The sequence below is a fragment of the Sus scrofa genome, chromosome 17, assembly GCF_000003025.6.
Source record: "Sus scrofa isolate TJ Tabasco breed Duroc chromosome 17, Sscrofa11.1, whole genome shotgun sequence".
Taxonomy (NCBI): domain Eukaryota; kingdom Metazoa; phylum Chordata; class Mammalia; order Artiodactyla; family Suidae; genus Sus; species Sus scrofa.
Window position 1 is genome coordinate 46274149 of NC_010459.5, and position 23778 is coordinate 46297926.

Sequence of the window (23778 nt, forward strand, 5' to 3'; positions counted from 1 at the left end):
CAGTGGGGGGGCCCAGGGCACCCCCAGCAGAGAGTGCTTCTCTCCTAGGCAGATGTCTTCCATCCATGCATTGTCTCGCTGACATGGCCGAGTGGATGCTGAGTGCCCAGCCCAGCGCCAGGTCCTGGTGACACCAGGACCGTGGCTGTGCAGTCCTTGCCCTGGGACGCTCCTGATGCTCCTGTGTAGCACTGGGTGGAGGTGGGAGGGCTCCCCAGCGGGAGTGGTGGACAGAGTTCTTGAGGGGTGGGGAAGGGTGTTTGAGGCCATGATGCAGCACGGGAGGGTGGGGTGTTTATGGCAGCACAGATGTTTGGGTGTCCCTGGGGAGGCCCCTGGAGGGGCCAGGGTTTGGGGCTGGAGTGGTGAGTGGGTCTTGATGACTCAGGTAGAGCAGCTTCTGAAAAGCACCCCACTGTGGGACGTACCTCTTGATGTGACCTCCCGGCTTCATCAGGAATAGGTTTCAGGAGGGTGGACAAGAAGCTGGTGACCAGGGGGCAGAGGGCTTCAGTGGGCGGTGCCCACACTCGCCTTCCCACTTGAGTTTCCCCCTCGATGGCTGAGAATAATGACACATTTATTAGATATCTGCTGAATGCTAGGCTGCGAGATTACTGTATGGTCCTCATGGTATCCTGTGAGGGGTGTCCTTTCTGTGCTTTGTAGATGAGACTGAGGTTCAGAGAGATCAAGTAGTATACCCAAGGTCACACAGCGAGTGAGGTACCACGGTGCTGTGCTCCACTGTCCTGCCCAGGGAGGGGTTGGACAGTGAGCTTGGTTTCTTGTGGGCGCTCTGCTCAGACCCTCGTGCCTGCAGTGGCTGGGACTGTGGCTCCCCTCCACTCCAGGGGATTTCAGAGTAGTGATGTGTTTGTCAGTCTGTTCAGCACATGGTCCCGGGGCCACCACAGACTGTCCCTCCTTCGGTCTCTGAGGGGAGGGTTGAGCAGAGTGGGCCCACTCTGTGTCCTGCACTTCTGGTATTTTAACAGTGTAGCCTCCCTGCACACCCAGACTGTTCTTTTGAGCACCTGCTGTGTGCCAGACCCCAAGGCTTCTTCAGCAATGATAGTATCTAACATTTGCGTGCCTACCATGTGCCAGGCTTGTTACTTGCTACCTCTATATGCTGCCAGTCCTTTAACAGCCTGGGAAGTGGCTTGTGGCCTCAGCTCAAGTTCAGAGAGGTTAAGAGAGGTCTGTCTAGCATCACACAGCTGGTGAGGGCCAGGGCCAGGAGTCAGGCTTCTGGCTCTAAGCTCAGGCTCTCTCTGTGATGACCTTCGGCAGCTGATGGGGAGTTTCAGTATTTACAGAAACACTGCTGTCAGTCCTTCCAGGCAGTCCTCATAGCATGTGCTCTGGTCTATTAGATGCCACCAATTCCAGGGCCTCCACAAAGTTGAGGTTGGCTGCTGGGAGGTGGGCCTAGAGTCAGCACCGCCCTGATGGCCTCCACCTTCAGGAATGAACCTGCCAGGCTCCTATAAGCCCCAAGAACCAAAAATCCCTGCTGGCGGGGGGTTCTGTTGTGGCCCAGCGGGTTAAGAACCTGATATCTCTGTGAGGATGTGGGTTTGATCCCTGGCCTCATTTGGTGGGTTAAGGAACTGGCGTTCCATAAGCCACGGTGTAGGTTGCAGGTGTGGCTCAGATCCGGTGTGGCTGTGGCGCAGGTCAACAGCTACAGCTCCAGTTCAGCCCCTAGCCTGGGAACTTCCATAAGCCGTATGTGCAGCCCTAAAATGAAATTGACAAAAAAAATCATTGCTAGGGTCTTGGCCTATTCAGGGCCAGACCTCCAAGAACCAAAGTGGAAAATTCTGTCTCCAGAAGTTCTTGGGCTGGGTTGTAATTTATTCGGTACAGGCAGAAAGACTTGAGCAATTCTAGGAATTGCTCTTAAAACCTAGTGACCTCAGGCTGATCACATCCTTTCTGGCCTGGTTTTCTCGGTGTGAGAGGGGAAAGTAATGCTTCTCTAGCAGGGTGGCTGTGGGATTGGAAGCAGCTTGGGTGAAGGAGTTACCAGCAGTGCCCCCTTTAGGAACAGGGCTGTTGAATCAAGATCCTTCAACCTGCTCACAGCCTTGGGCCCACGACTTAACTTCCAGCCTTCTGTTAATGGCTGTCAACGCAGGAGAGGATTTATATCCGAGATGTTCACAGAGGTACTCTTTTTTTGTTGTTTTGTTTTTTGTTTTGTCTTTTGAGGGCCGCGCCCGTGGCACATGGCAGTTCCCAGGCTGGAGGTTGGATCAGAGCTGCAGCTGCCAGCCTACACCACAGTCATGGCAACTTGGAATCTGAGCCGCGTCTTTGACCTACACCACAGTTCAGGGCAATGCCGGAACCTTAACCCACTGAGTGAGGCCAGGAATTGAACCTCATGGATACTAGTCAGGTTCCTAACCTGCTGAGCCACTATGGGAACTCCTAGAGATACTGTTTTTAATTTTTAAGAATGAGGGGAGGAATCTAATATCCTTCAGAAGAAGAATAATTAAGTAACAGTATTCTAATGATGGAATATTTTATAGCTATTAAAATAGTTAAAAGTTGACCTTTTTTCCACATGTAATAACTAATTTGCTGATAGTAAACATTAAACTCATAGGTCATAGAATGAGGTGCTATCATTATTCCTGCTTTATAGAAATTTCGAATGGAAAAAACTGATATAGAAATGATTTGTACTGAGGATAAAAACACTGAAAACATGAAGTATTTAGGGACACGCTTAAGTGGTCCTTAATAAAGAAGTGAATTGGGATGGTCAGTAGCAAGTTCAGGCAGTGGTTTCCTGTGTGGCAGGCGGAGGATGTGCCAAGTGGACCTCGAGCTTTAGCAATGAGATTTCATTTCTTAGGCTTATTGATGGGTATGTGAGTTTTCTCTGTAGTTTTCTTTATGCTTCTTGTTTATCTTAAAAACGCACAGAACATTTTTGTAAATAACAGCAAGCAGCCACATGCACAACCTGACCAGTTATGTTAACAAACGCAGACACAGACCTAGAAGAATCTCCGAGGAAAGGCAAGAAAATGTTTATTTGTTTATTATTTTTTATTTTTAATGATTTTTATTTTTTCCATCATAGCTGGTTTACAGTGTTCTGTCAAGTTTCTTCTGTACAGCAAGGTGACCCAGTCACACATACATGTATACATTCTTTTTTCTCACATGATCATGCTCCATCATACGTGACTAGGTACAGTTCCCAGTGCGATACAGCAGGAGGAAAGGCAAGAAAGTGTTAATGATAATTGTTCCTGGGCTGTGGGATCGCACTTGGCCCTTGTGTTTTTTCCTTTAATGAATCAGTCCTGTGGTATCAGCTGGTAGAGAAGCAGAGATTCCTAACCCCCCTCTCTGGGCAGGACCCTGACGCCTGGTGTGACCTGAGTAAATTTGACCTCCCCGAGGAGCCGTCTGCAGAGGGCAGCGTGGACAGCAGCCCAGGGCAGCCACAACCATTGCAGCAGGAGCAGCAGGCCCCAGCGCCCCGCCAGGCTGCTGCCGCCACCATCATGGTGCCCAGTGTGACCGAGTACCGCCTGGATGGCCACACCATCTCGGACCTGAGCCGGAGCAGCCGGGGCGAGCTGATCCCCATCTCCCCCAGCACTGACGTGGGGGGCTCGGGCCTTGGCACGCCGCCCTCAGTGCTCAAGCGGCAGAAGAAGAGGCGTGTCGCCCTGTCCCCCGTCACCGAGAACAGCGCCAGCCTGTCCTTCCTGGACTCCTGCAACAGCCTCACCCCGAAGAGCACACCCGTCAAGACCCTGCCCTTCTCGCCCTCCCAGGTGTGTGGACCCTACCCCAACTGTTCACTGGGCGCCGGTGACAGTGCCCCAGGGCCCCTACGTGCTGGTTTAGAGTCTGCTCTGTGTGAGGCCCTGGGCCCAGTGCTGCAGACGCAGGAGAGGAAAAACAGGCCTGGCCCTGCCCTTATGCAGCTTACCTGCTGATAGGAAGATGAGTTAGGAAAAAAGGATCCACATGAACATGACAAAGGGAGTGAAGGAGGCTTGTGGTACATTAGCTGCATCTGGGGGGGGGGGTGTGTCCCCGGGAGTGTGTCAGCCAGGATGTGTGTCCACAGGAGTGTGTCAGCCAGGATGTGTGTCCACAGGAGTGTGTCAGCCAGGAAGGGCCCTGTGAGCAGGAGGGGGTGCTGGCGCCAGGGGCGGGGGATAACTGGGCCAGAAGGGAGGAGGACGGCGCATGTGTAAGAATGGGTTGCTGAGCACCGATATCATAGCCCATATGCCAGCCCCGCGGAACGAAGGGCCCGTGGCCCAGCCCTGCCCTGGAGAGGATGGCTGGTTCGGGGAACGTGGCAGGTGGGAAAGCAGTTACTGCCTTGAGAGCGCCTTGTGTTGAGTACTACCCAGGCGCTGCTTGTGGTAGACACAGTGTTGAGGGGACCCCGTCTTTCCTAGAGTGGGGAGGCACTCAGTGGTGTCTCAGCTGGGGGTTGTTGGTCCATTGATGGACTTGAATAAAGGCATAGAGTCAGGGGAGAGTAGAGTGTGGTGTGAAGTCCAGAGCTAGGAGTGATGGGTGGGGGGACTGGGGGAGCAGGGCTAGGGTCAGGATGGGGGCCAGGAGGAATGATGGATCGGGAGGCCGGGGGCGGTGGGGGGGGGATGGACCAGGGGCCTTGGAGGGTCTTAGATACAGCCTGGGCAAGTAGAATGCACTGCACTGCGGGCCATAGGGGCGGTTGGACTGGAGGAATGGCTCTCCCTCCTCTGAGGACAGGAGAAAGTGAGGCCCAGGAGTTCCCTGGTGGCTCAGCAAGTTAAGGACTTGTCACAACTGTGGCTTGGGTTCGATCCCTAGCCCAGGAACTTCCATGTACTACAGGCGTGGCCAGAAAACAAAGAGAAAGTGAGGCCCAGAGGTGGCACGTTTCCAGGGGCCACCCCTCATCTGCTGTTGAGGGACTGAGGCCAGGCCCACGTGTCAGGCTGTCTGTCTGTGGTGTGTCTGTAAGGGCCCTGCATTAGTTTGCTAGGGCTGCCGTGACAAAGTATGATACACAGGGTGGCTGAAACAATGGACTTATTTTCCTAATTCCAGAGGCTGGAAGCCCAAGATGGAGGTGTGGTCAGGGAGGGTTCTTCTCCTGCCTCTCGGGCTTCTCCATGGTGGTCTCCTTGCTGTGTCTTCCCACGGTCTTCCCACAGGGTCTGCATTCCTGACCTCTTGCTCTTATAATCTCTCGCCTTCTTTGATCAGCTTCTAAGGACACCAGTCTTCCTGGGTCAGGGCCCACCCATGTGACCTCGTTTTACCGTGATCACCTCTCTAAAGGCCCCACCTCCAAATATGGGCACAGCCTGAGGTACCGGGGGTTAGGGTGTCAGCATGTGACTTTGGGAAGAGCACACTTCAGCCCACAGTGGGCCTCATGGGAGGGCTGCTATCTGGAGAGAGAAGAAAGCCAGGTCAGAGCTGCCCAGACAGCAGCCCAGGGTGTGGGAGTGCAGCTGCCCTGCTCAGGAAGCCCATCAAGGGCATTGGGCCTGAGGGCTGCAGGTGGCCCCGCGCGTCCAAGGGCACTTTCAGGGCAGAGGTGGTCCTCAGACTTGGCTCAGAGCTGGGTTGGAGTCCCTCCTCTAGCATCCAGGGCCAGAATCCAAACCTTACAGAATCCAAATCTGTAAAAGGGGAATCATAATAGTATGGACATCTCAGAGGATCTGTGAAAACTACGTGAGATTCTCACTGTGCATTGCTTTGCTCTGGCGTGAGAAGGTGTGTCTGTTAATGTCACCGCCTCCATCATCATCAACCCCTGTCTGTCACGGATCACATAAGAGCTATTTTTTTCCTTCTGAAAAGGAGCTGGTCTCAACCAGCCGTCTTTGCCTTAAGTACGTCTGTCAGTAGCACGTGGGGGTGGGAGGTGGACTTCCTGCAAAGGGAGGATGGTGATGCCAGGCCCGGGGTCTACTCAGCCCTGCTGCTGGACTGTCCTGGCCTTTGCTCTCTAGTGCCTGCTGGCTGGGAGTTCTTAGGTCATCACGTTGTCTTGTTTCCTGTTTTCCTGGCAGTTTCTGAACTTCTGGAACAAACAGGACACACTGGAGCTGGAAAGCCCGTCGCTGACGTCCACCCCCGTGTGCAGCCAGAAAGTGGTAGTCACTACACCGCTGCACCGGGACAAGACACCCCTGCACCAGAAACACGCCGCGTGAGTGCCGGGCCGGCCCCTCCCCCAGCGTGGCCAGCCTGGGGGAGACTCTGGGGAGGGACACCTTGGAAAAACACCTGCGACTGTCTCAAGAAGGCAGCCTCCTCCTGGTCCCCATTCCTCTTCACTTTTGTCAGCATCGGCTGATGCTTCACCTTTGTTTGTTTTTTTGTTTGTTTGTTTTTGGCCACCTAGTGCAGCGGTTTCATGTGGGATCTCAGTTCCCAGACCAGGGATTGAACCTCAGGGGTGAAAGTGCTGAGTCCTAACCACTAGACCACCAGGGAATTTCCCCATTTTTATTTCTTTAATTTGATGGTTTTCTGATCTCAGAAAGGGAGGGTTGACCTTGCCATGAAAGATGTGATTTCTGCATCCTTTATAAGTTTCATGTGCAGAGCCACTGTGTTCGAGGGGCCCATGTGAAGGACACAAGGGCCCCTGGTTCTCTCTGTCTCTGGTGCTTCATCAGGAGGGATGGTCGTGCCCCTGGCTTTTGAGCTTAGGAAGCACACACTTCACCTTCAAGCCTGTGCAGGTTGCTCACCTGTGAGCTTCTGTGGAGGTGCTTTCACAATAAGTTGACTTCTTGTGTCATATGACTCTTGAATTCCAGGGTAGAGGGAGTTGCTTAACTGCTCTTCTGCTTGTTACATCTGCTGGGGAGAAGCACTGCTATTTCTGTTTCACCAGTTAAGTTGTAACTCAGGAATCAGTTTAGGAATGTCTTTTTTTTTTTTTTTTTTTTTCCTGTCTTTTATAGAGCCACACCTGTGGCACATAGAAGTTCCCAGGCTAGGGGTCAAATCAGAGCTGTAGCTGCTGGCCTGCACCACAGCTCACAGCAGTGCCGGATCCTTAACCCACTGAGTGAGGCCAGAGATCGAACCTGCATCCTTATGGATGCTAGTCAGATTCATTTCTACTGAGCCACGACAGGAACTCCTCAGCTCAGGAATTATAGTCTTTGTAATGATTTACATGATTTCAGAAAAAAATGTCAGAATCCTTTCATCAGAAATCAGCCTCTTGGAGTTCCCGTGATGGCACAGTGGAAACGAATCTGACTAGGAACCATGAGGTTGCGGGTTTGATCCCTGGCCTCGCTCAGTGGGTTAAGGATCCAGTGTTACCTTGAGCTGTGGTGTAGGTTGCAGACGAGGCTCGGATCTGGCGTTTGCTGTGGCTGTGGTGTAGGCCGGCAGCAACAGCTCCGATTAGACCCCTAGCCTGGGAACCTCCATATGCCATGGGTGCGGCCCTAGAAAAAGACCAAAAAAAAAAAAAAAAAAAAAAAAGAAATCAGCCTCTCAATGGTTGGTCTAAAATTTACCATAAGTAGGTTTCATGAGAAATGATTCTCTATTCAAGCCAAAATCCTGGACGTTAAATCTAAGCTCTTAAAGAGTTAAAACCACAAAAGGAGTGAATACCTCTCTTTCCCCTACCTTCTCCTCCATATTCCTAATCCGCTGCTGCTGCATCAGCCTCTGTGGGTTCTCCCACACTAAGAAGCAGTCCCAGTGCTCTTTGTTCCTCTGTAGATGCACATCGTTCCTTCTGTCTGAAGATCACGCTTTTACATTGTAGTGTGGGCCTGCTGGTGGTGAGTTTTTCCAGCTTTTCTGTATCGGAAAAGTTGCCTTAATTTTTGAGAGAGATTTTGCTGGGTATCAAATTCTAGGTCGGCAATATTTCTCCTTGCTTTAAAGATGATGCTCTCCTGTCTTGGGGCTTTTGTACTATTTTATCGTCAGTTTTGAACAGTTTGATTCGGAAGCACTGTGATGCATTTTTCTTTTTTTCTTATCTTTGGTGTTCATAGAGCTGCTTGGATCTGTGGGTCTGTAGTTTTGTTGAGGGTATGGGAATCATGGGCAGCCTGAGGCCGGGCAGCTGGTCTTTCTCCCCAACCCTGTCCCTAAGCCTCCTTGTCTGTCCCTGGCAGGTTTGTAACCCCAGATCAGAAGTACTCCGTAGACAACACTCCCCACACGCCAACGCCATTCAAGAACGCTCTGGAGAAGTACGGACCACTGAAGCCCCTGGTATGTGCTGTGGTCAGCCTGGTCCTCCAGCCATTTGTGGTTCACAGCACCCCTGTCCCTCCGAGACCTCACTGGAGTCTCCCAGCAGGCCTGGGAAGTGACACATATCCTAGTTTATAACTGGGGCCCCTCAGGCTGCGTTACCAGTTCATCAGCATTGCCTGAGCGCCTGCTGGGTGGTGCTGGCCGGTGCTGGTCCTGGAGGAGCTCGAGGTGGTGGAGACCAACTTAGAGGCATAAATGTGTAACCAACAGGCCCATAATGGAGAAGGACTTGCTGGGTGCTGGGGCTGGTTCAGGGAAGTGGCGAATTGCTCTTCAAACTTCAGAGGCCGACTGCCCGTTCTTTACAAGATGCTCCCTGCTGGCTAGGCTGGAGCTGCCAGCCGGTGAGGGGACGCCTCCTGGGGCTCTTCCCCTGCAGTGTGAGAGCTGCCCTTCTTCCACCAGCTCCTCCAGTTCGTGAGAAGGTCCTGCTTACCCCACTGGAAAAAGAGAGCTGGTTCCCCTGGGCTTTCTGAGACGGACAGTGTCTTAGAAACCAGCCGAAAGTGGGAGAAAGGCGGGTCTATGTGGACAAAGCCTGCAGCGAACTCCCCACCCTGCTCACTGCTGGGGTCTGGCCTGTGGGGCCGTGATTCCCCGTCTTGTGACGCAGCTGCCTGAGTCACACAGGCCCTAGGCCAGGCACCATCAGCACTGCCCTTAACTGCCCGAGTGGGGTTCGGCTCCGGGATAATAAGAGGTCTGGCTTCTCTCCGGCCACGTCTGAGAGGGTAATCTGACCTTGGCAGTGATAAAGTGGGTGGGGGCTTTTAGAGTGACTTCTTAGGTGTCGTCGTGTCACCTTCTGCTCAGTGGCTCTCTCCCTCCCCTGGTCTTTGCTGCCTAAACCCCCAGGCCTGAGAAAGGGCAGTGGACTCAAGGTCCCCATTAGTGCGAGACGGAGGAGTGAGGGGTGTGGACTTAGGGTGCGTCCAGGTTCTGACCTCATAGCTGTGTGGCCTTGGGCCTGGCTCTCACTCTCTCTGAGCCTCCATTTCTGCCTGTGGAAGTTGACAGCTGTTGCCCGGGCCTGTGTGAGGGTTGCTGTGGTGAAGGGGGGACCCTCCTGGCCCAGGCGGCCCTCGGTGCGTGGATGTCAGTGTCTGCTTGTCCAGGCAGGACGGTTAACGGCCATGGCTGGTGTGTGGGAGGCCCTGGGCCCCTTCTAGCATCGCCTGGGGCAGCCGCGGTGTCGCCCAGGGCAGCCAGGGTGCGGAACCTCACCTGGGCCATCCCCGCCCCTGCCCGTAGCCCCAGACCCCACACCTGGAGGAGGACTTGAAGGAGGTGCTGCGCTCCGAGGCCGGCATTGAGCTCACCATCGAGGATGAAGCCAGGCCCGAGAAGCAGAAGAGGAAGTCTGGGGTGAGTGGCCTGCGGGGTAGGGTGCCCTTGCTGCCAGCCTGGGAGGCTTGGCCAGGGGCACGTGGAGCCAGGTGGAGGCCATCGGTGGCAGGGAGGGAATGGGTCTGGGGCAGCTGGTGAACGGAAGGCTCAGAAGGAGGGGGCGTGGAGCTGCAGCCCCGGCTTTTGTCCCCCAGAGCAGTTGTCCATGCAGCCAACCAAGGTGGGGCCCTGGCGCCTGGGACCCTGCCTCTTGCCCTTTGAACTGAAGCCTTAGCTGTTCAGCATCGTTTCCACTCTTCTGATGTGGGCTCCGCATCAGTGCGGATAGAGGGAGATTGAGACCCAGAGGCGGTTGCTCCCTCCTGGAGTCCATGTGCGGATACGGCAACGCCCAGGGGCATGAAGGGGGTAGAAAGGGCAAGAGGATTTCAAGGGAAATCCTTTAAATGGAGCCGGCAGGCATCTAGGCCACATGAACAAGTGGGGGCAGCGGGCTCAGGTGAGGTGGAGAGCTGGCAGGGACACCTGAGCGCAGAGGGCAGGACAGGGCCGCGCTGGGCACTCCCTCCCACTGCCCAGCCTGTGTCATTTCCTGACAGCAGGTGGATTTGTGTTGTCTTCTCTTTGTGCCCCTTTCTCCCAGGGAGAGGGGAAGAGGGAGTGTGTACGGGTGGCAGGCGGGGGAGAAGGTGGGCAGCCAGGCTGGGAGGGACCCACTGGGCTGGGCCTGGGGGTGTGTAGGTAGAAAGTGTGACCGGGATCGCCCCACCCCCCCGCCCCGGCTTCTCTGTCGGCAGGTGGTTCTGCGCCTTGTGTTTGGGGCACAGTGCTGGGTCGGGGGGAAAGTTCTAGTCTCAGAGCCCCTCTCAGGTATTGGCGCCGACCCCTGACTTGCTTTTAGGCGGCGTGGGGATGAGGCAGGGCATTCCTGTCACAGCCTGTGTCTGAGGTTTTAGTCTCCATGTCACTCACCGGCAGTGGTGTTTTAGTTGTAACTGGGCCGTGTAGGAGCGTGTTTAGGGTGGTAGAGATTTGTGACTGTGCTTGTTCCCTTTGGGACGGGGTTGGGGGGTGTTGGTGTCCTCGCTCCCTGCCGGCACATCTGACAGAACAGTCTGCCCTGTGTGCAGTCTGCGACGGGGCCAAAGTGTCCCCCAGGCCTCCCCCAGAAAATCCTCACCAGCCGGGCCTGCTCAGGGCTCCCCCGCCCCAGGGCCCACTTCTGTGACCAGGGCAGCTGGGGCAGGCGTCATCAGACACTGGCGGTGACCCAGGGATCCTAACGTCTGCCCTCACCATCTCCTCCCCCTCAGCTGCGGCGGAGCCCCATCAAGAAAGTCCGCAAGTCCCTGGCTCTGGACATCGTGGATGAGGACGTGAAGCTGATGATGTCCACACTGCCAAAGCCTCTGTCCTTGGTAAGGGGTCTGGGAGAGAAGCGACCTGGGGGGGCCGCCCCTACTCCCCCGCAGATGCAGAGGGCTGCACGGATGGCGTCTCTCAGGCCTTCTGCCTCTGGAGCCCTGGAGTGTGAGGACCTGGAGGTGGAGTCGTGTGCCAGGCTCAGCAGGAAGGGGGCTGGAGGGGAAGGGGGAGTGGGGCACCCACCCCGGCTTCAGTCCAGGCAGCCCTGCTGTGTCTTTCACAGAAGGGTTTATTTGGCAGGAGGTGATTGCTAGAATATGCTTGACAACTGGTTTCTGGATCCCCAGAGCCTTCCTTTGTATTCTTGTAGGGGTGACCCCATATGTCTCAGGTGATCAGGGCACCTTAGCCCTGGTGTGGGTACTGCCACTTCCCAACCGACATCAGGAAGGGGGCTGCTGCTTTCACGGGGCCCGGGCCCCAGGAACAGTGCCACACTGTTGATCCTTGCAGCGGACCCTGTGGGCCCTTCTTTCACTGGCTCCAGGTAGAGATAGGGCTGTGGTGATGCTCAGGAGGCAAAGGGTTGCCTGACCAGAGCCTGTCTGGTCCACCTGCCGGTACGCCTCCTGCTCTTGCAGGCCTTGCAGAGAAGCCTCGCTCTGGCCAGGCATCCAGGCCATGCTGGAGACCTAGTGCCTTCCAGCCAGACCTGCAGCCTGCATCTCCTCGAGCGAGTTACATAATTAGCAGAAGGAAAACTAGGGCAAGTGCTTAAGAGCACAGGAGGTGGAGTGGGGCCGGGACAAGTCCTGACACTGCACCTGGTCCCTGGGATCTCAGGCACCTGAGCCTCAGGATCTTGCCTGTAATAAGGGCACCGGGCCCAGCAGACTATGAGGAGGGTAAAGCTGAGCAGAGGGGGAGGTTGGACGGACCTGGGGCTGCTTTGTGCAGTTCCCTGTGAGTGCTGTTGACGAAGGTGCCTCTGGGTATTTCTGGTCCTAGGATGAAGCACCCTCATCTCATCAGCATGGGATGAGGAACCAGCATTGTTGGGCATTTACTAAGATTCAGGCTCCGAAGCAGGCACTTTACAGCTATTTTCCTGCTTAATCTTTACATGAACTCCCATCTGGAGGAGGAAACTGGCTTAGCACGAAGTTAATGTCCTGCCCAAGATCTTGACAGCCTGCAGGTGGTGGTGCTGGGACGTGCCTGTGGGTTCCTTTTCTCCTTCCCACGAAGAGCTCATGGCAGAATGATGAGCTTTTGACTTGATTTTGGTTTCAGCCGACCAACATCCCACCAAGCTCCTCTGGCTTCACCCCAGACAGCAGCCTGCTCAACGAGGGCTTCCTGCAAGCCAAGCCCGAGAAGCCGGCAGCGCAGAAGTCCCGCGGCCACTTTCCAGCTCCTGCCCCTGTGAGTGCATCCGCCTCGGGGCCTTGCTCTGTGCCTGTGGGTCTTTGCACAGGCTCTGCCTCGCCTGAGGCTCTTCTGTGGCTTTGCTGCCTGATTAACGCAGGCCTCACATCTCTGTCCAGACGCCCCCGCTCGGGGAACCTGTGTACTGGAGGCCTTCCGTCCACAAAGCCCTCCTTCATGATGTGGCCTCACTCATAATTGAGTCGTTGTCTCTGTGACTTTGGTCCTTGAAGGGGGGTTGGGGGGGATGCCCTGCCTGCTCCTCTCAGCACCTGCAGGTGTCAACCCCTCTGCTTCTCGCCAGCCTGCGTGGCTGTAGCTTTTCCTCAAGTAGAAGCTGGTGCCGCCTGGCACCAGCTCTGCCTCTGTGTGACTTCCCCAGGTCCACCAGAAAGGGGGAGGCGAGCACAGAAAGACTTTTGGCTTCTATGGAGTTCCTGTTGTGGCTCAGGGGGTTAAGAGCCTGATATGGTGTCTGTGAAGATGTGAGTTCAATCTCTAGCCTCGCTCAGTGGGTTAAGGATCCAACATTGCTACCAATTGTGGTGTAGGTGGCAGACATGGCTCAGACCCGTGTGGCTGTGGCTGTGGTGTAGGCCGGCAGCTGCAACTCCTGTTCAACCCCTAGCCTGGGAACCTCCATGTGCTGCAGGTGCAGCCCTAAAAAAAAAAAAAAAAAGACTTGTGGCTTCTAGAGGAAGGGAGGGTCATAGAAATGTCCCTACCTCTCCCTGGCCAGGTCGCCAGGCTCCCCTGGGAGTGTCCACTGCCCCTACCTGGAGGTAACCTTCTTGCCTCCTCCCAGATGACCAGCGCCTGGAAGACGGTGGCCTGCGGGGGGACCAGGGACCAGCTCTTCATGCAGGAGAAAGCCCGGCAGCTCCTGGGTCGTGTGAAGCCCAGCCACACCTCTCGGACCCTCATCTTGTCCTAGGGACTTGGCCGTCACAAGCCTGTTCTCATGTTTACAGGGGGCTGGGGGGCCAAGGCAGGGCCGTGAATTTGAGACTCACTCAGATGACCGCCTGCAGGGAGCCTTCTGCCGCCAGCCCCTCCCCAGACTGCTCAGGTGGAGACAGAGCAGGGCCGCCCCCTGTCCTGTCTCCGAGTCCGGCTGCAGCTGCGGGCGGTTCCTGGTGCTAACAGAACAAAGCCCCACCTCTGAGCTGGCCTGTCCTCCCCACCAGTGCACAGGGAGCCTCGTTAGCTTCACTCCAGCCCTGGTCAGGCCTGACCTCATCTCAGACCTCTGCTTAGGACAGGGGACGTGGCCAGCATTTCCTTCAACCTGTTGGTACATTTATTTTCTTGAAAGAATAAAATTGCCTTTCTCTTGTGCTCTGGACCCCACCTTCCTCCTCAAACAGTTGAGCCTGGTTTGATCCTGGCTGTGTCCTGGTTCCTCTCCTCTTTCCACCTCCCTCCTGCAGCCCATGTGGCCGAGCTGGACGCTCCAGGCTGTCCCATGGCTGGGCCGTGCCTCCTTCATACCCCGTGCCTTTGCTGATCTTTCGGCCTGGATCCCCCCTCCCCACTTCCCTCCCCTGCTGACCTGCAGGGACCCAGGCACTGTCACTGACTGCTCCCCGCAGGGCTGCCAGCACTGATAGGGGATCATGCCCTGTGGTGAGGGTGAGGGCCAGGTGCCTTTATCTCTAGGGGTGGTACCATGACTCTGTACCCATATCAGATTCAGATGGGGGTGCCCTGGGACCACTTGTGCACCCCCCACCCCCTATTCCCAACAGAGTTCATCACAAGTTCCTGGGGGTGATTTGAAGTGAACAGTCCTGCAACCCACCAGGGCTTCTGCCCAGCGCCCTGCTCCCCAGGTCCTACCCACCCACCTTGAGGGCTTATTTCTGGGGCTCTTCCATGCTGCCCCCCCACCCCCACCCCAAGGGTTGGTTGCAGTTGCAGTAACCGCAGACCCACTAGCTTGCCCTGGAGCTGTTCTCTGCTTTGTGCATGAGGTGAACACACACCCAGGGGCCCTCCAGTTCCTTCGCCTTCCTGGGTGAGGCGTGGATCTGGTGCTGAGGGTATAAGAGCCAAAAAAAGGAAAACTCCGCCAACCTACCTCACCTTCAGACAACCTTGCTCTCATGGAGCTTAGACTCTAAAGAGGGGAGGTGGACCGTACACCAACCAATCTATTCAGAAGATGCCAAAGGTAGTAGGGCATTGAGGGAAGACAAGGGAGTAATAGCACGAGGGCTGGCCATCTACTAGGAGGTAGGAGGAGGTTTGAGAAGATTTGTTGTGGACGGAGAGGGAAGAGCCCACTTGGGAGGGGTTACTGGTGCTACTGCATCAGTGCTGAGGGTCCTGCTGTGGTTTGACCATGAGTTTGGGGCCCCAGTGCCCCAGCGGGGCCTGCAGCCTTGGGCAACTTGGCATCTGCACTGATCCAGAGCCTGGTGTTTTCCAGGACAGTGCGATAAGCGAGAGGGAATTAGCAAGCAAGGGGCTGAGGTGCCCCGGCGAGGAACGGATGGATAGTATGATATTCCTACTTTTAATTTGAGCTGTTTATGTTTTTCCGTTAGGTTTCTGGTACTTTCAGGAAAAAGTCTGGGCTAGTAAATAAAGCCTTTGTAATGATGGTGCAACCCTATCACCACCTGGTGGCCACAAGTGTGTTTGCTGCTACAGGTAAAGTGGGCCCTAGACGTTTCTTGAAGGTCTTGGTAGGTGCTTGAAGCATTTTTTCTGATTTTCAGGCTCTTTCTTCAGCATTCACATCAAGCAGTTGTCTGGCCTTTGAACACCCCCGCTGATGGGGAGGAGTGACTGCTATTCAGTAACCAGGTCCACCGTTGGGCAGCAATTGTGAGGACGCAATACTTTATCCAGAGAAAGACATGCCCCCCTTGTACTGAGCCAAAGAAAGCTGATTGGCGGGAGAAAGATGCTCAGGGACAGGAGGTTAGGCCAGGGTTATCTCAGAGTGTGGTTCCCTGAATGAACCCCTTTCTCCACAGACCCCCGTGTGCGTCAGTTCCGTGTTCCAGCTATTTCCAGAGAACACCAAGGCTCTGATTCAGCAATGACGGTGATTTAAGCCCCTCTAAGATGGATTTTATGTTTCTACACTTGGTCAGATGTGTTTAAAAGCAGTTAAAGCTGAGTTTTGCTATAAGTTGGGAATCAGACTTCACTGATGCAGGCCCGTGGGCTCAGCTGGTCAGGATGAAGGTGTTTTACCTGTATATTGTCTGGAGCTGACCTGGAGGTATGTAGGTTACAGCACATAATGAACAAAACAGTCTGGCAAGGGCAGGTGCCCAAGCCTGAGTCTCAGATGCCCTTCAGAGAGGCGTGGTTGGGGCATGTCTTCCCCTCCCTGGGAGCAGCAGGCCTGGTACCCAGCAGGTGCTAATTAGTGTCCCATCCTGCTTTGATATGATGTGGCAGAAAGGCTTGGGGCAGCTTGGACAGGGGGGTGGGGAGGCTTTTTAGTGTTGGTTCCTAGCTTAATTCTTTGGTCAGGAAGCATAACCTGTGTGGTTTCATATTTTTGAAATTTGTCGAAACTTGCTTTTATTTTTATGGTAAAGCATATGATCAATTCTGTCAGTGTTTCTTTTTCTTTTTTTTTTTTTTTTTTTTTTTGTCTTTTTGTCTTTTTGCCTTTTCTTGGGCTGCTCCCACGGCACATGGAGGTTCCCAGGCTAGGGCTGGAATCGGAGCTGCAGCCACCAGCCTATACTAGAGCCACAGCCATGTGGGACCCGAGCCGCATCTGCGACCCACACCACAGCTCATGGCAATGCCGGATCATTAACCCACTGAGCAAGGGGAGGGATTGAACCCGCAACCTCATGGTTCCTAGTCGGTTCGTTAACCACTGTGCCACAGTAGGAACTCCCAGTGTTGCTTATAGATCAAAAAAGAGTGTGAGGTCTGTAGGCGTTGGAGGCAGTGTCCCATTTTTGTCCTCTATTAATCCTGTTGTCCAAATATCCAATATCCTGGGTTTGTTTTGTGTGTGTGTATGTGTGTTAGGGCCACACCCATGGCATATGGAAGTTCCCAGGCTAGGGGTCAAATCAGAGCTGCAGCTATCAGCCTGCGCCACAACCACAGCCACAGCAACACCAGTCTGAGCTGGGTCTGCAACCTATACCACAGCTCATGGCAATGCCAGATCCTTAACCCACTGAGGGAGGCTAGGAATCAAACCCATATCCACATGGATCCTAGTCAGGTTTATTACCTCTGAGGCATGACGGGAACTATGTGTGTGTGGTTTTTTTTTTTTTTTTTTTTTTCTTGGTTCGCTTTTTTCTGGACCCAGAGTAGCCAACCCCCAAACAACACATGTTAAGAATCTTGGGGGAAAAAAAAAAAGAACCTTGTTTGAAGCCGTTAAGTATTGGAGTGGTTTGTTACACAGCATTAACATGGCCATAACCACTGGCTGATGAGAAAGGTAGGCTTGTGTTAGCTGGAGAAGAAAATGAACAATTACCATGGGCTCAACAGGGTGGAGGAGGAACTTCAGAGACTCAGAACTTTGTTGGAAATGAGAGGGAGGAAGGATTCTAGAACCCAGGGTCTTTGTGACAATGTCTGTATCTTGACTGTTGCCTAGAACATCTGGCAAGCTTTCTGGGGCTCTCCTGGCAGCCGTGACTTTGGATCAGGAACACCTGGATGTGAATCCCAGCCTGGCTCGCTCCTGCTCTGAGCCTTGAAGTCCTGGGCGATAAAATGGGGGAAGCCTTCACCTTCCAGAGCTGTGGAAGGCTTGGAGGGAACACTGGCACACGCTGGGGGCTCAGAAAACATGGGGTCTTAGGATGTTATTACAAAATGCTTCCTTGTTTCTTTCTTATGCACAATAACCCTGCAAAGGAGAAGTCTGTGTCCACGTTTCAGTGGATTGCTCTGAGCAGAAGTTACTAGAAAGTGGGCAAATCAGAACTTAAGCCCAATCAAGACAGGCACTTCAGTGCCCTGTTCTCTGTAGTCGTCTGTTTCATAATGATCAGCCAGGGCAGCAGTGGGGTGCAGTAGAGGAAGCATCTACCTGAGGTACAGGTTCAGTTTCTAAAGACTTTGCCTGGAAATTCAACATGGGACAGTACACAGATCCCAAGTGAATAGCTGGATGAATTTCAGGTGGACACATTCGGGTAGCCAGTACTCAGATCCAGAAATAGTCCATGACCAGTACCACCATCCTGACCTCAAACACCATCAATGGGTTGCCTTTTTTTTTTCCCCCTGCTTTTTAAGGCCACATCCGAAGCATGTGGAAGTTCTGGGCTAGGGGTCAAATCGGAGCACTACAGCCACAGCATCGTGGAACCCGAGCCCATCTGTGACTTACACCACAGCTCACGGCAACACTGGGTCCTTAACCCACTGAGCAAGGCTGGGGATCAAACCCACGTCCTCACGGATCCTAGCTGGGCTCATTACCCCTGAGCCATGATGGGAACTCCCTTGCCATTTTCAAAAGTGTTGTGTGAACTGAATTTCGCTTTATGTGAGATTTACCTTGGTTTGACTGGGTAGTTAGGGTTCATTCTCATGACTGTGTCCCGTTGAGGGACTTTTCTGTACTGTAACTGGTTCTCCTGAAGGACACGAGGAGTGTTTCCAGACTGGTGTTACAGAGTGCTGTTGTGGATAGCTCCCCTCGTTGAACTTGTGTACGTTTCTGGTTTATGCAAATTCAGGACTGGAATTAGGCCACTTACCACTTACTAGCCTTGTGAACCAAGGCTAGTTATTTAGCTTCTCTGAGACTCACTTTTCCTAGCTGTATATTGGAAATAAAAATACTGTCCCCTCAGGGTTGTGGCTGGGACTTAGTATCTGTACGGCACCCGGCCCCGGGGGCAGTCATACCCATTCTCCCCCCAACCCTGGATCTTTCCTCCTTTGCTGTGCCAGAGCCCCTCTGCCTGAGCACAGGGCTTTTCTGCCAGGCTCCCCCTTTGCCAGAAATCCTCCAAATGAACTTGGAAAGTTCACCTGCTGCCCAGGGCCAGTGGGGCTGCCAGTCCCTCGCTCCCAGCCCAGCGTTAGCTTGCTGTGGTCACTGTCACTGCTAACAAGGGCTTTCATGATGGTCCCTGCTAGAATCTGGCTTGCTGCAGATGTTCTCCTGGAGACAGGCCCAGCGGGGGCACGGAATGAGGAGGAGAGGGGAACAGCTGGCTGAGATCCAGGAATTCAGAGCAGCATTCCTCTCTTGCCTGGTCTTTCCTCCAAATCTCCAGGTAGGACTTTTTCTTGTGTTTCTTTACTCTTCCTGGAACATGTTGAGTTGGGATGTGACAGTGAGAGTGGGGCAAATGGGGAGCTGGCTCAGGGGTGAACTCTGTTAAGACAGAGCTGATCTCTCTGTAATAATAACCTGGAGCTGTGTGTTGAGAAGGATGCTGAAGGTATTGTCCAGGCTCAGGAAAGAATGCTACGATTGATTGGTTATGTCTGTTACAGGCATGGGAGGTGGTGGCAGTAGCTTACATGTCATGAACTTCCCATTATCTCTGACTGAAAAGTATTGGTTACTGTTGATTAGAATGGACATGAATCTGATTTAGAAATATGGCGAGTTAAATCCTTTCACATTTCTATGATTATTGATATATTTGGATTGATTTCTTACCATTTAGTTTTGTGTTTTCTCTCTCTTATTCCTTTCTTCCCCTCTTTGTTAAATTTATAGTTTTTTTGTAATCTCTAGGTCTCTCTTCTCTTGGCTTGTTTATTTCTCATTTTTGTTATTCATGTTTCTTTTCCTTCTGAACAATGGCCTCTACCAGCCTATTTTTATTTATTTATTTATTTTTATTTTTTGCTCTTTAGGGCCACACCTGTGGCCTGTCGAGCTTCCCAGGCTAGGAGTCAAATCACAGCTGCAGCTGCTGACCTATACCACAGCCACAGCAACATGGGATCTGAGCCACATCTGCAACCTACACGCAGCTCACAGCAATGACAGATCCTTAACCCACTGAGGGAGGCCAGGGATCAAACCCGCATCCTCATGGATCCTAGTCTACAGAGGGAACTCTCACCCTGGCTTATCTTTATCAGAAGTTCCTTTTTTAGCATTTTATATGCAACATTGATGATTCTCTCAGTTGATGACATTTGTTTATATATTTTGTAAATTTGCTTGCTCATTGTTTTTTCTCTTACGACCATACATTTTCTCTTGGCTGGATGCCCCTGCTGTTGCTATACTAGTAGTTAACGTTACTCAAGGGCTTCCTTTATTCTAGACAGTCCTACGTGTGTTAAATCCCGTAATTCTTCAGCCCATCCTGTGACCTCACTCACACTTACTCTGTGAGTGAGGACACAATGCCGGGCGGGTTAGCCAGCTGCCCCAGGTCCGTAGACAGTTGATGACAAGCCATCCTTGTGTCCGTCATGTGGCTCTTTGCTCTGTGAGTGTATAAATTTTTTGTCTTGAAATAATTGAAATTTATTAAAAAATTGCAAAGATAGCACCAAGAGTTCCCCTCTACCCTCCACCCGGCTCTCCCTAATGTTAACATCTTACAAGACCATGGTGCACTCAGCAAATCCAAGAAATACACATCAGTACACTACTAACAGCCACACAGGCTTTATTTGTATTTTACCAGTTTTTCCACCAATATCTTTTTCTATTCCAGGGTCTAAATTTGAAATCTTCCATAATATATATTTAAAATATTTATTGCGGAGTTCCCGTCGTGGCGCAGTGGTTAACGAATCCGACTAGGAACCATGAGGTTGCGGGTTCGGTCCCTGCCCTTGCTCAGTGGGTTAAGGATCTGGTGTTGCTGTGAGCTGTGGTGTGGGTCGCAGATGTGGCTCGGATCCCACGTTGCTGTGGCTCTGGCGTAGGCTGGTGGCTACAGCTCCAATTCGACCCCTAGCCTGGGAACCTCCATATGCTGCGGGAGCGGCCCTAGAAATGGCAAAAAGACACACAAAAAAAAACCAAAAAACATTTAATGCATATAAATGTATAGTTATATATTTAAGACTGTTTTCATTAAAATGTATAATATATATATTTTAAATTTAAAAAGTATAGTTGGTATACAGTGTTGTTTTTTGGTATACAGCAAAGTGATTCATTGACTGTACATACATTTTTTTGGGAGGGCATGCCCTGTGGCAAGTTAAAGGGCCAGGGATAAAACCCACACCACAGCAGCCACCTGAGCCACAGCAGTGACAATGATGGGTCCTTAACCCACTGAGCCATCAGGGAACTCCTAAAAACTTTATTACATATTATATGTAATGTATGTAGTTTAGATAAAATATGTAATATTGTAGGATATATAAAATATACTTTTAGCTTAAAATATAAGATATATTAATACATTTGAAATTATTTTTATTATGTAAGATTTCAGATTTTTATAAAAAGGGAATAGTAAAATAAATTTATGTAAAATGGAGAGAATCGTAAAATTTATACCTCACTCACCTTCAGTAATGACTAACTCATAACCGCTTGGTTGCATTCATACCTCAAACCAAATTTCTTTTTTTTCCTGGTCCTGTTGGCCTGTAGTTTGCAGATATATGCCCTAGACATCACTTTCTTATTTCACCTGCTCCCTATATGGCAACACTCTAGTCCATGCATTTTATTAACCATGGGGTTCTAAGGCCAATACCCAAAGCTTCTCCTTCTTTTTCCAAGGAGAAATCTGCGGGGCTCTTTTTTTTTTGTTTTTTTTGCCTTTTCAGGGCCACACCCTCGGCATATGGAGGTTCCCAGACCAGGGGTCGAATTGGAGCTGTAGCCGCCAGCCTACATCACAGCCAAAGCAACATGGGATCCGACCCGTGTCTGCGACCTACACCACAGTTCACAGTAACTCTGGATCCTGAACCCACTGAGCGAGGCCAGGAATCGAACCCACATCCACATGGATCCTAGTCGGATTGGATCCCTGAGCCACGACGGGAATTCCAAGAAGTCTATGTAACACTGTAGAAAGTGTTGAAGGGGTCAGGACTGACAACATTACAAGAACTTGAAAAAAAACTTAGCAGTTAAGCTTTCTTCCTGAGAAACTTTCAAAAGTTTTGTTTGCTGTTTTTAAAAAATAGGTATTTTAATTTTTTTACCAGATAATGCATTCATGTGTATTTATCTATAAAAGGTACTGTGGGTAAAATTTCTCTCTTCCCTGTCTGGCAGTCACTTAGGAAAGAGGGCCGCAAACATTTCTGCAAGGGATTAGACCATCAACACTGGGCTTTGTGGGCAGCCGCCTGTGCTGGTGAATCCTTGCAGAGAAACTGCGCATGCAGGCACATCCATGTTCTCATCCTCTCCCAGAAATCTACAAAAATGGTGGCATGGACTTGGCTTTGATCAGTTAAGCCAGGCTTTGGCATATTATACCCTGCAGGCCAAATCCAGCCCGTTATTGGTTTCTGTAGATAGTTTCGTTGAAACCTATGTTCATTGTCTACATATTGCCTATGGCTGCTGTCATGTTACCAGGGCAGAGCTGAGTAATTGTGACAGAGATCATATGTCTTGCAAAGCCTGAAATACTCCCTGGCCCTTTAGAGAAAAAAATGTGCTGGCCTCTGACTTAAACAACATGTCTTAGCCTGTCCATGCATTACAGAAACAGTGTCCTCACTTTTTCAGGGCAGCATACTATTTCATTACATGACTGCACCATAATTTCATCAAATGCTCCTAATGGATATTTAGATATTTCTGACCTTTTGCTGCTACAAATAATGCTGCAGTGAGTGTCCTTGTACTTACCTCGTTGTCCGTGTGTATGACTATATTAACAGGATGAATTCCTAGAAGTGGAATTACCCCATTACATTGATAATTTTTATAGCTATTGTCAAATTAATCTCCAACTTACATTCTCACCAATGTTATAAAAGTGCCCATTTTGTCCCACTTTTGCCAGCATAGTGTTGTTAAACCCATCTGTTAGGTGCGGGGAGGGGGCCGGGGGGGAAGCATCCTGGTGCAGTTTGCTTGTTACACCTTTTATTCTGGTGAGTTGCATCTCCTTTCATGAACTTAAGAGGCCTGTATCTCCCTTCTGTCGATGGCGGTTTACTCTCCTGATCTGATGATCTTCTGGGGGGGTGGTCAGGGACAGGGTGTGGTCTCTCTCTGACTCTCTTGTGTCGCTTTCACAGACAAGCTTTTGGGGAACAAAGGTCTTAAGGACAAACATGGGGTGGCAGTTTGTGCTATCGACATTCCAGCCATCCAGGTTGGGGAGCCAGGGGGACACTGCAGGGGCGTTTCTGTTCTGCTCTGAGCTTGGAAGGCTGACTTTCAGAGGCCTCAGGCTGTCCTCTTCCTCTGCCCTGCTTCTGTTGGCACAGGCAGCCTCGTGCTCCTCCAGCTTCTTGATGGGGACCACGTGGCAGGCATTGTATTTGCAGCTGGCCATCTTTTTGGCTTTTTTGGGGTTCTTTCTCCTGCATGAAGCCAAGTGGTACTGAAATCTGCTAAGTGGGATTCGGTGGTGAGGGTTGTAGGGGCAAATTTCTAAGGCTTCTGGCTCCATGGGAAATAGTTCTTGAAGCAGAGTAGTTCGCTACTCTACTCTTAGAGTCAGAATGAAATGCCCTTCATGGAAAAGCTCCTTGGTAAGAAGGACGGAGCAGTCGTCTGTGTCAGCACTGGCCCTTGGAACTCTGCAGGAGGTCTGAACAGCTCGTGCTCCCCCTACTCTTGAAGGAAGGACAAGGGGCTGTTAGGGGCAGCCGCCGGGAGGACAGTCATCAAATGGCACACGAGCTGGGAGGATGTAGTTCTCTCCACAAAGCAGATGCGAGAGACAGAAACCTCACTAGCCCCTCAGGGAGGTAAAGAAGGTGTGTGCCAGCCCGCCCCTGACTCTGAGTCACGCTGTGTGATGTCACCGACGGTCACAATGGTCAGAGTGAGTCATCAGCAAAAAAAGGCTGCTGGTTGTCTATCACTTTCAACTAGGGGCACTCCATTCAAAGCTGTTGGTGGTGTGTCTATGGTCATTTACCTGTCTTTAAACTTACACATTTAATATAAATTCTGATTTATTTGGATTGACATCCACCATCTTATTTTTGGTTCTTTTTTTTTGTTTGTTTCTCTCCTTTTTTTAAATAAACATTAAAAAAAAAAAAAAAAACTTTTGCAGTTCCCATTGTGGCTCAGTGAGTTAAGAACCCCACGTAGTGTCTGTGAGGATTTGGCTTTGATCCCTGGTGCTGCTCAGTGGGTTAAGGATCCAGTGTTGCCACGAGCTGCAGTATAAGTCACAGATGTGCCTCAGACCCAGCGTTGTTGTGGCTGTGGTGTAGGCCAGCAGCTGCAGCTCCAAT

At 51.8% G+C, this 23778-nt stretch overlaps 2 protein-coding genes across 2 annotated transcripts in view; one reads left to right on the forward strand and one right to left on the reverse strand.

Annotated features, from left to right (window-relative positions):
* MYBL2 (MYB proto-oncogene like 2) overlaps positions 1-13781 on the forward strand; it is a 31685-nt gene extending 17904 nt beyond the window's left edge. Inside the window, 7 exon segments of the mRNA NM_001244469.1 lie at positions 3387-3812; positions 6072-6211; positions 8160-8259; positions 9556-9669; positions 10965-11069; positions 12310-12441; positions 13250-13781. Of these exon segments, the coding sequence (NP_001231398.1) occupies positions 3387-3812; positions 6072-6211; positions 8160-8259; positions 9556-9669; positions 10965-11069; positions 12310-12441; positions 13250-13378 (1146 nt within the window). The 3' untranslated portion in view covers positions 13379-13781.
* GTSF1L (gametocyte specific factor 1 like) lies at positions 22429-23313 on the reverse strand. The gene has a single exon (NM_001258404.2). The coding sequence runs from the start codon at positions 22977-22979 to the stop codon at positions 22473-22475; it is 507 nt and encodes a 168-aa protein (NP_001245333.2). The 5' UTR covers positions 22980-23313; the 3' UTR covers positions 22429-22472.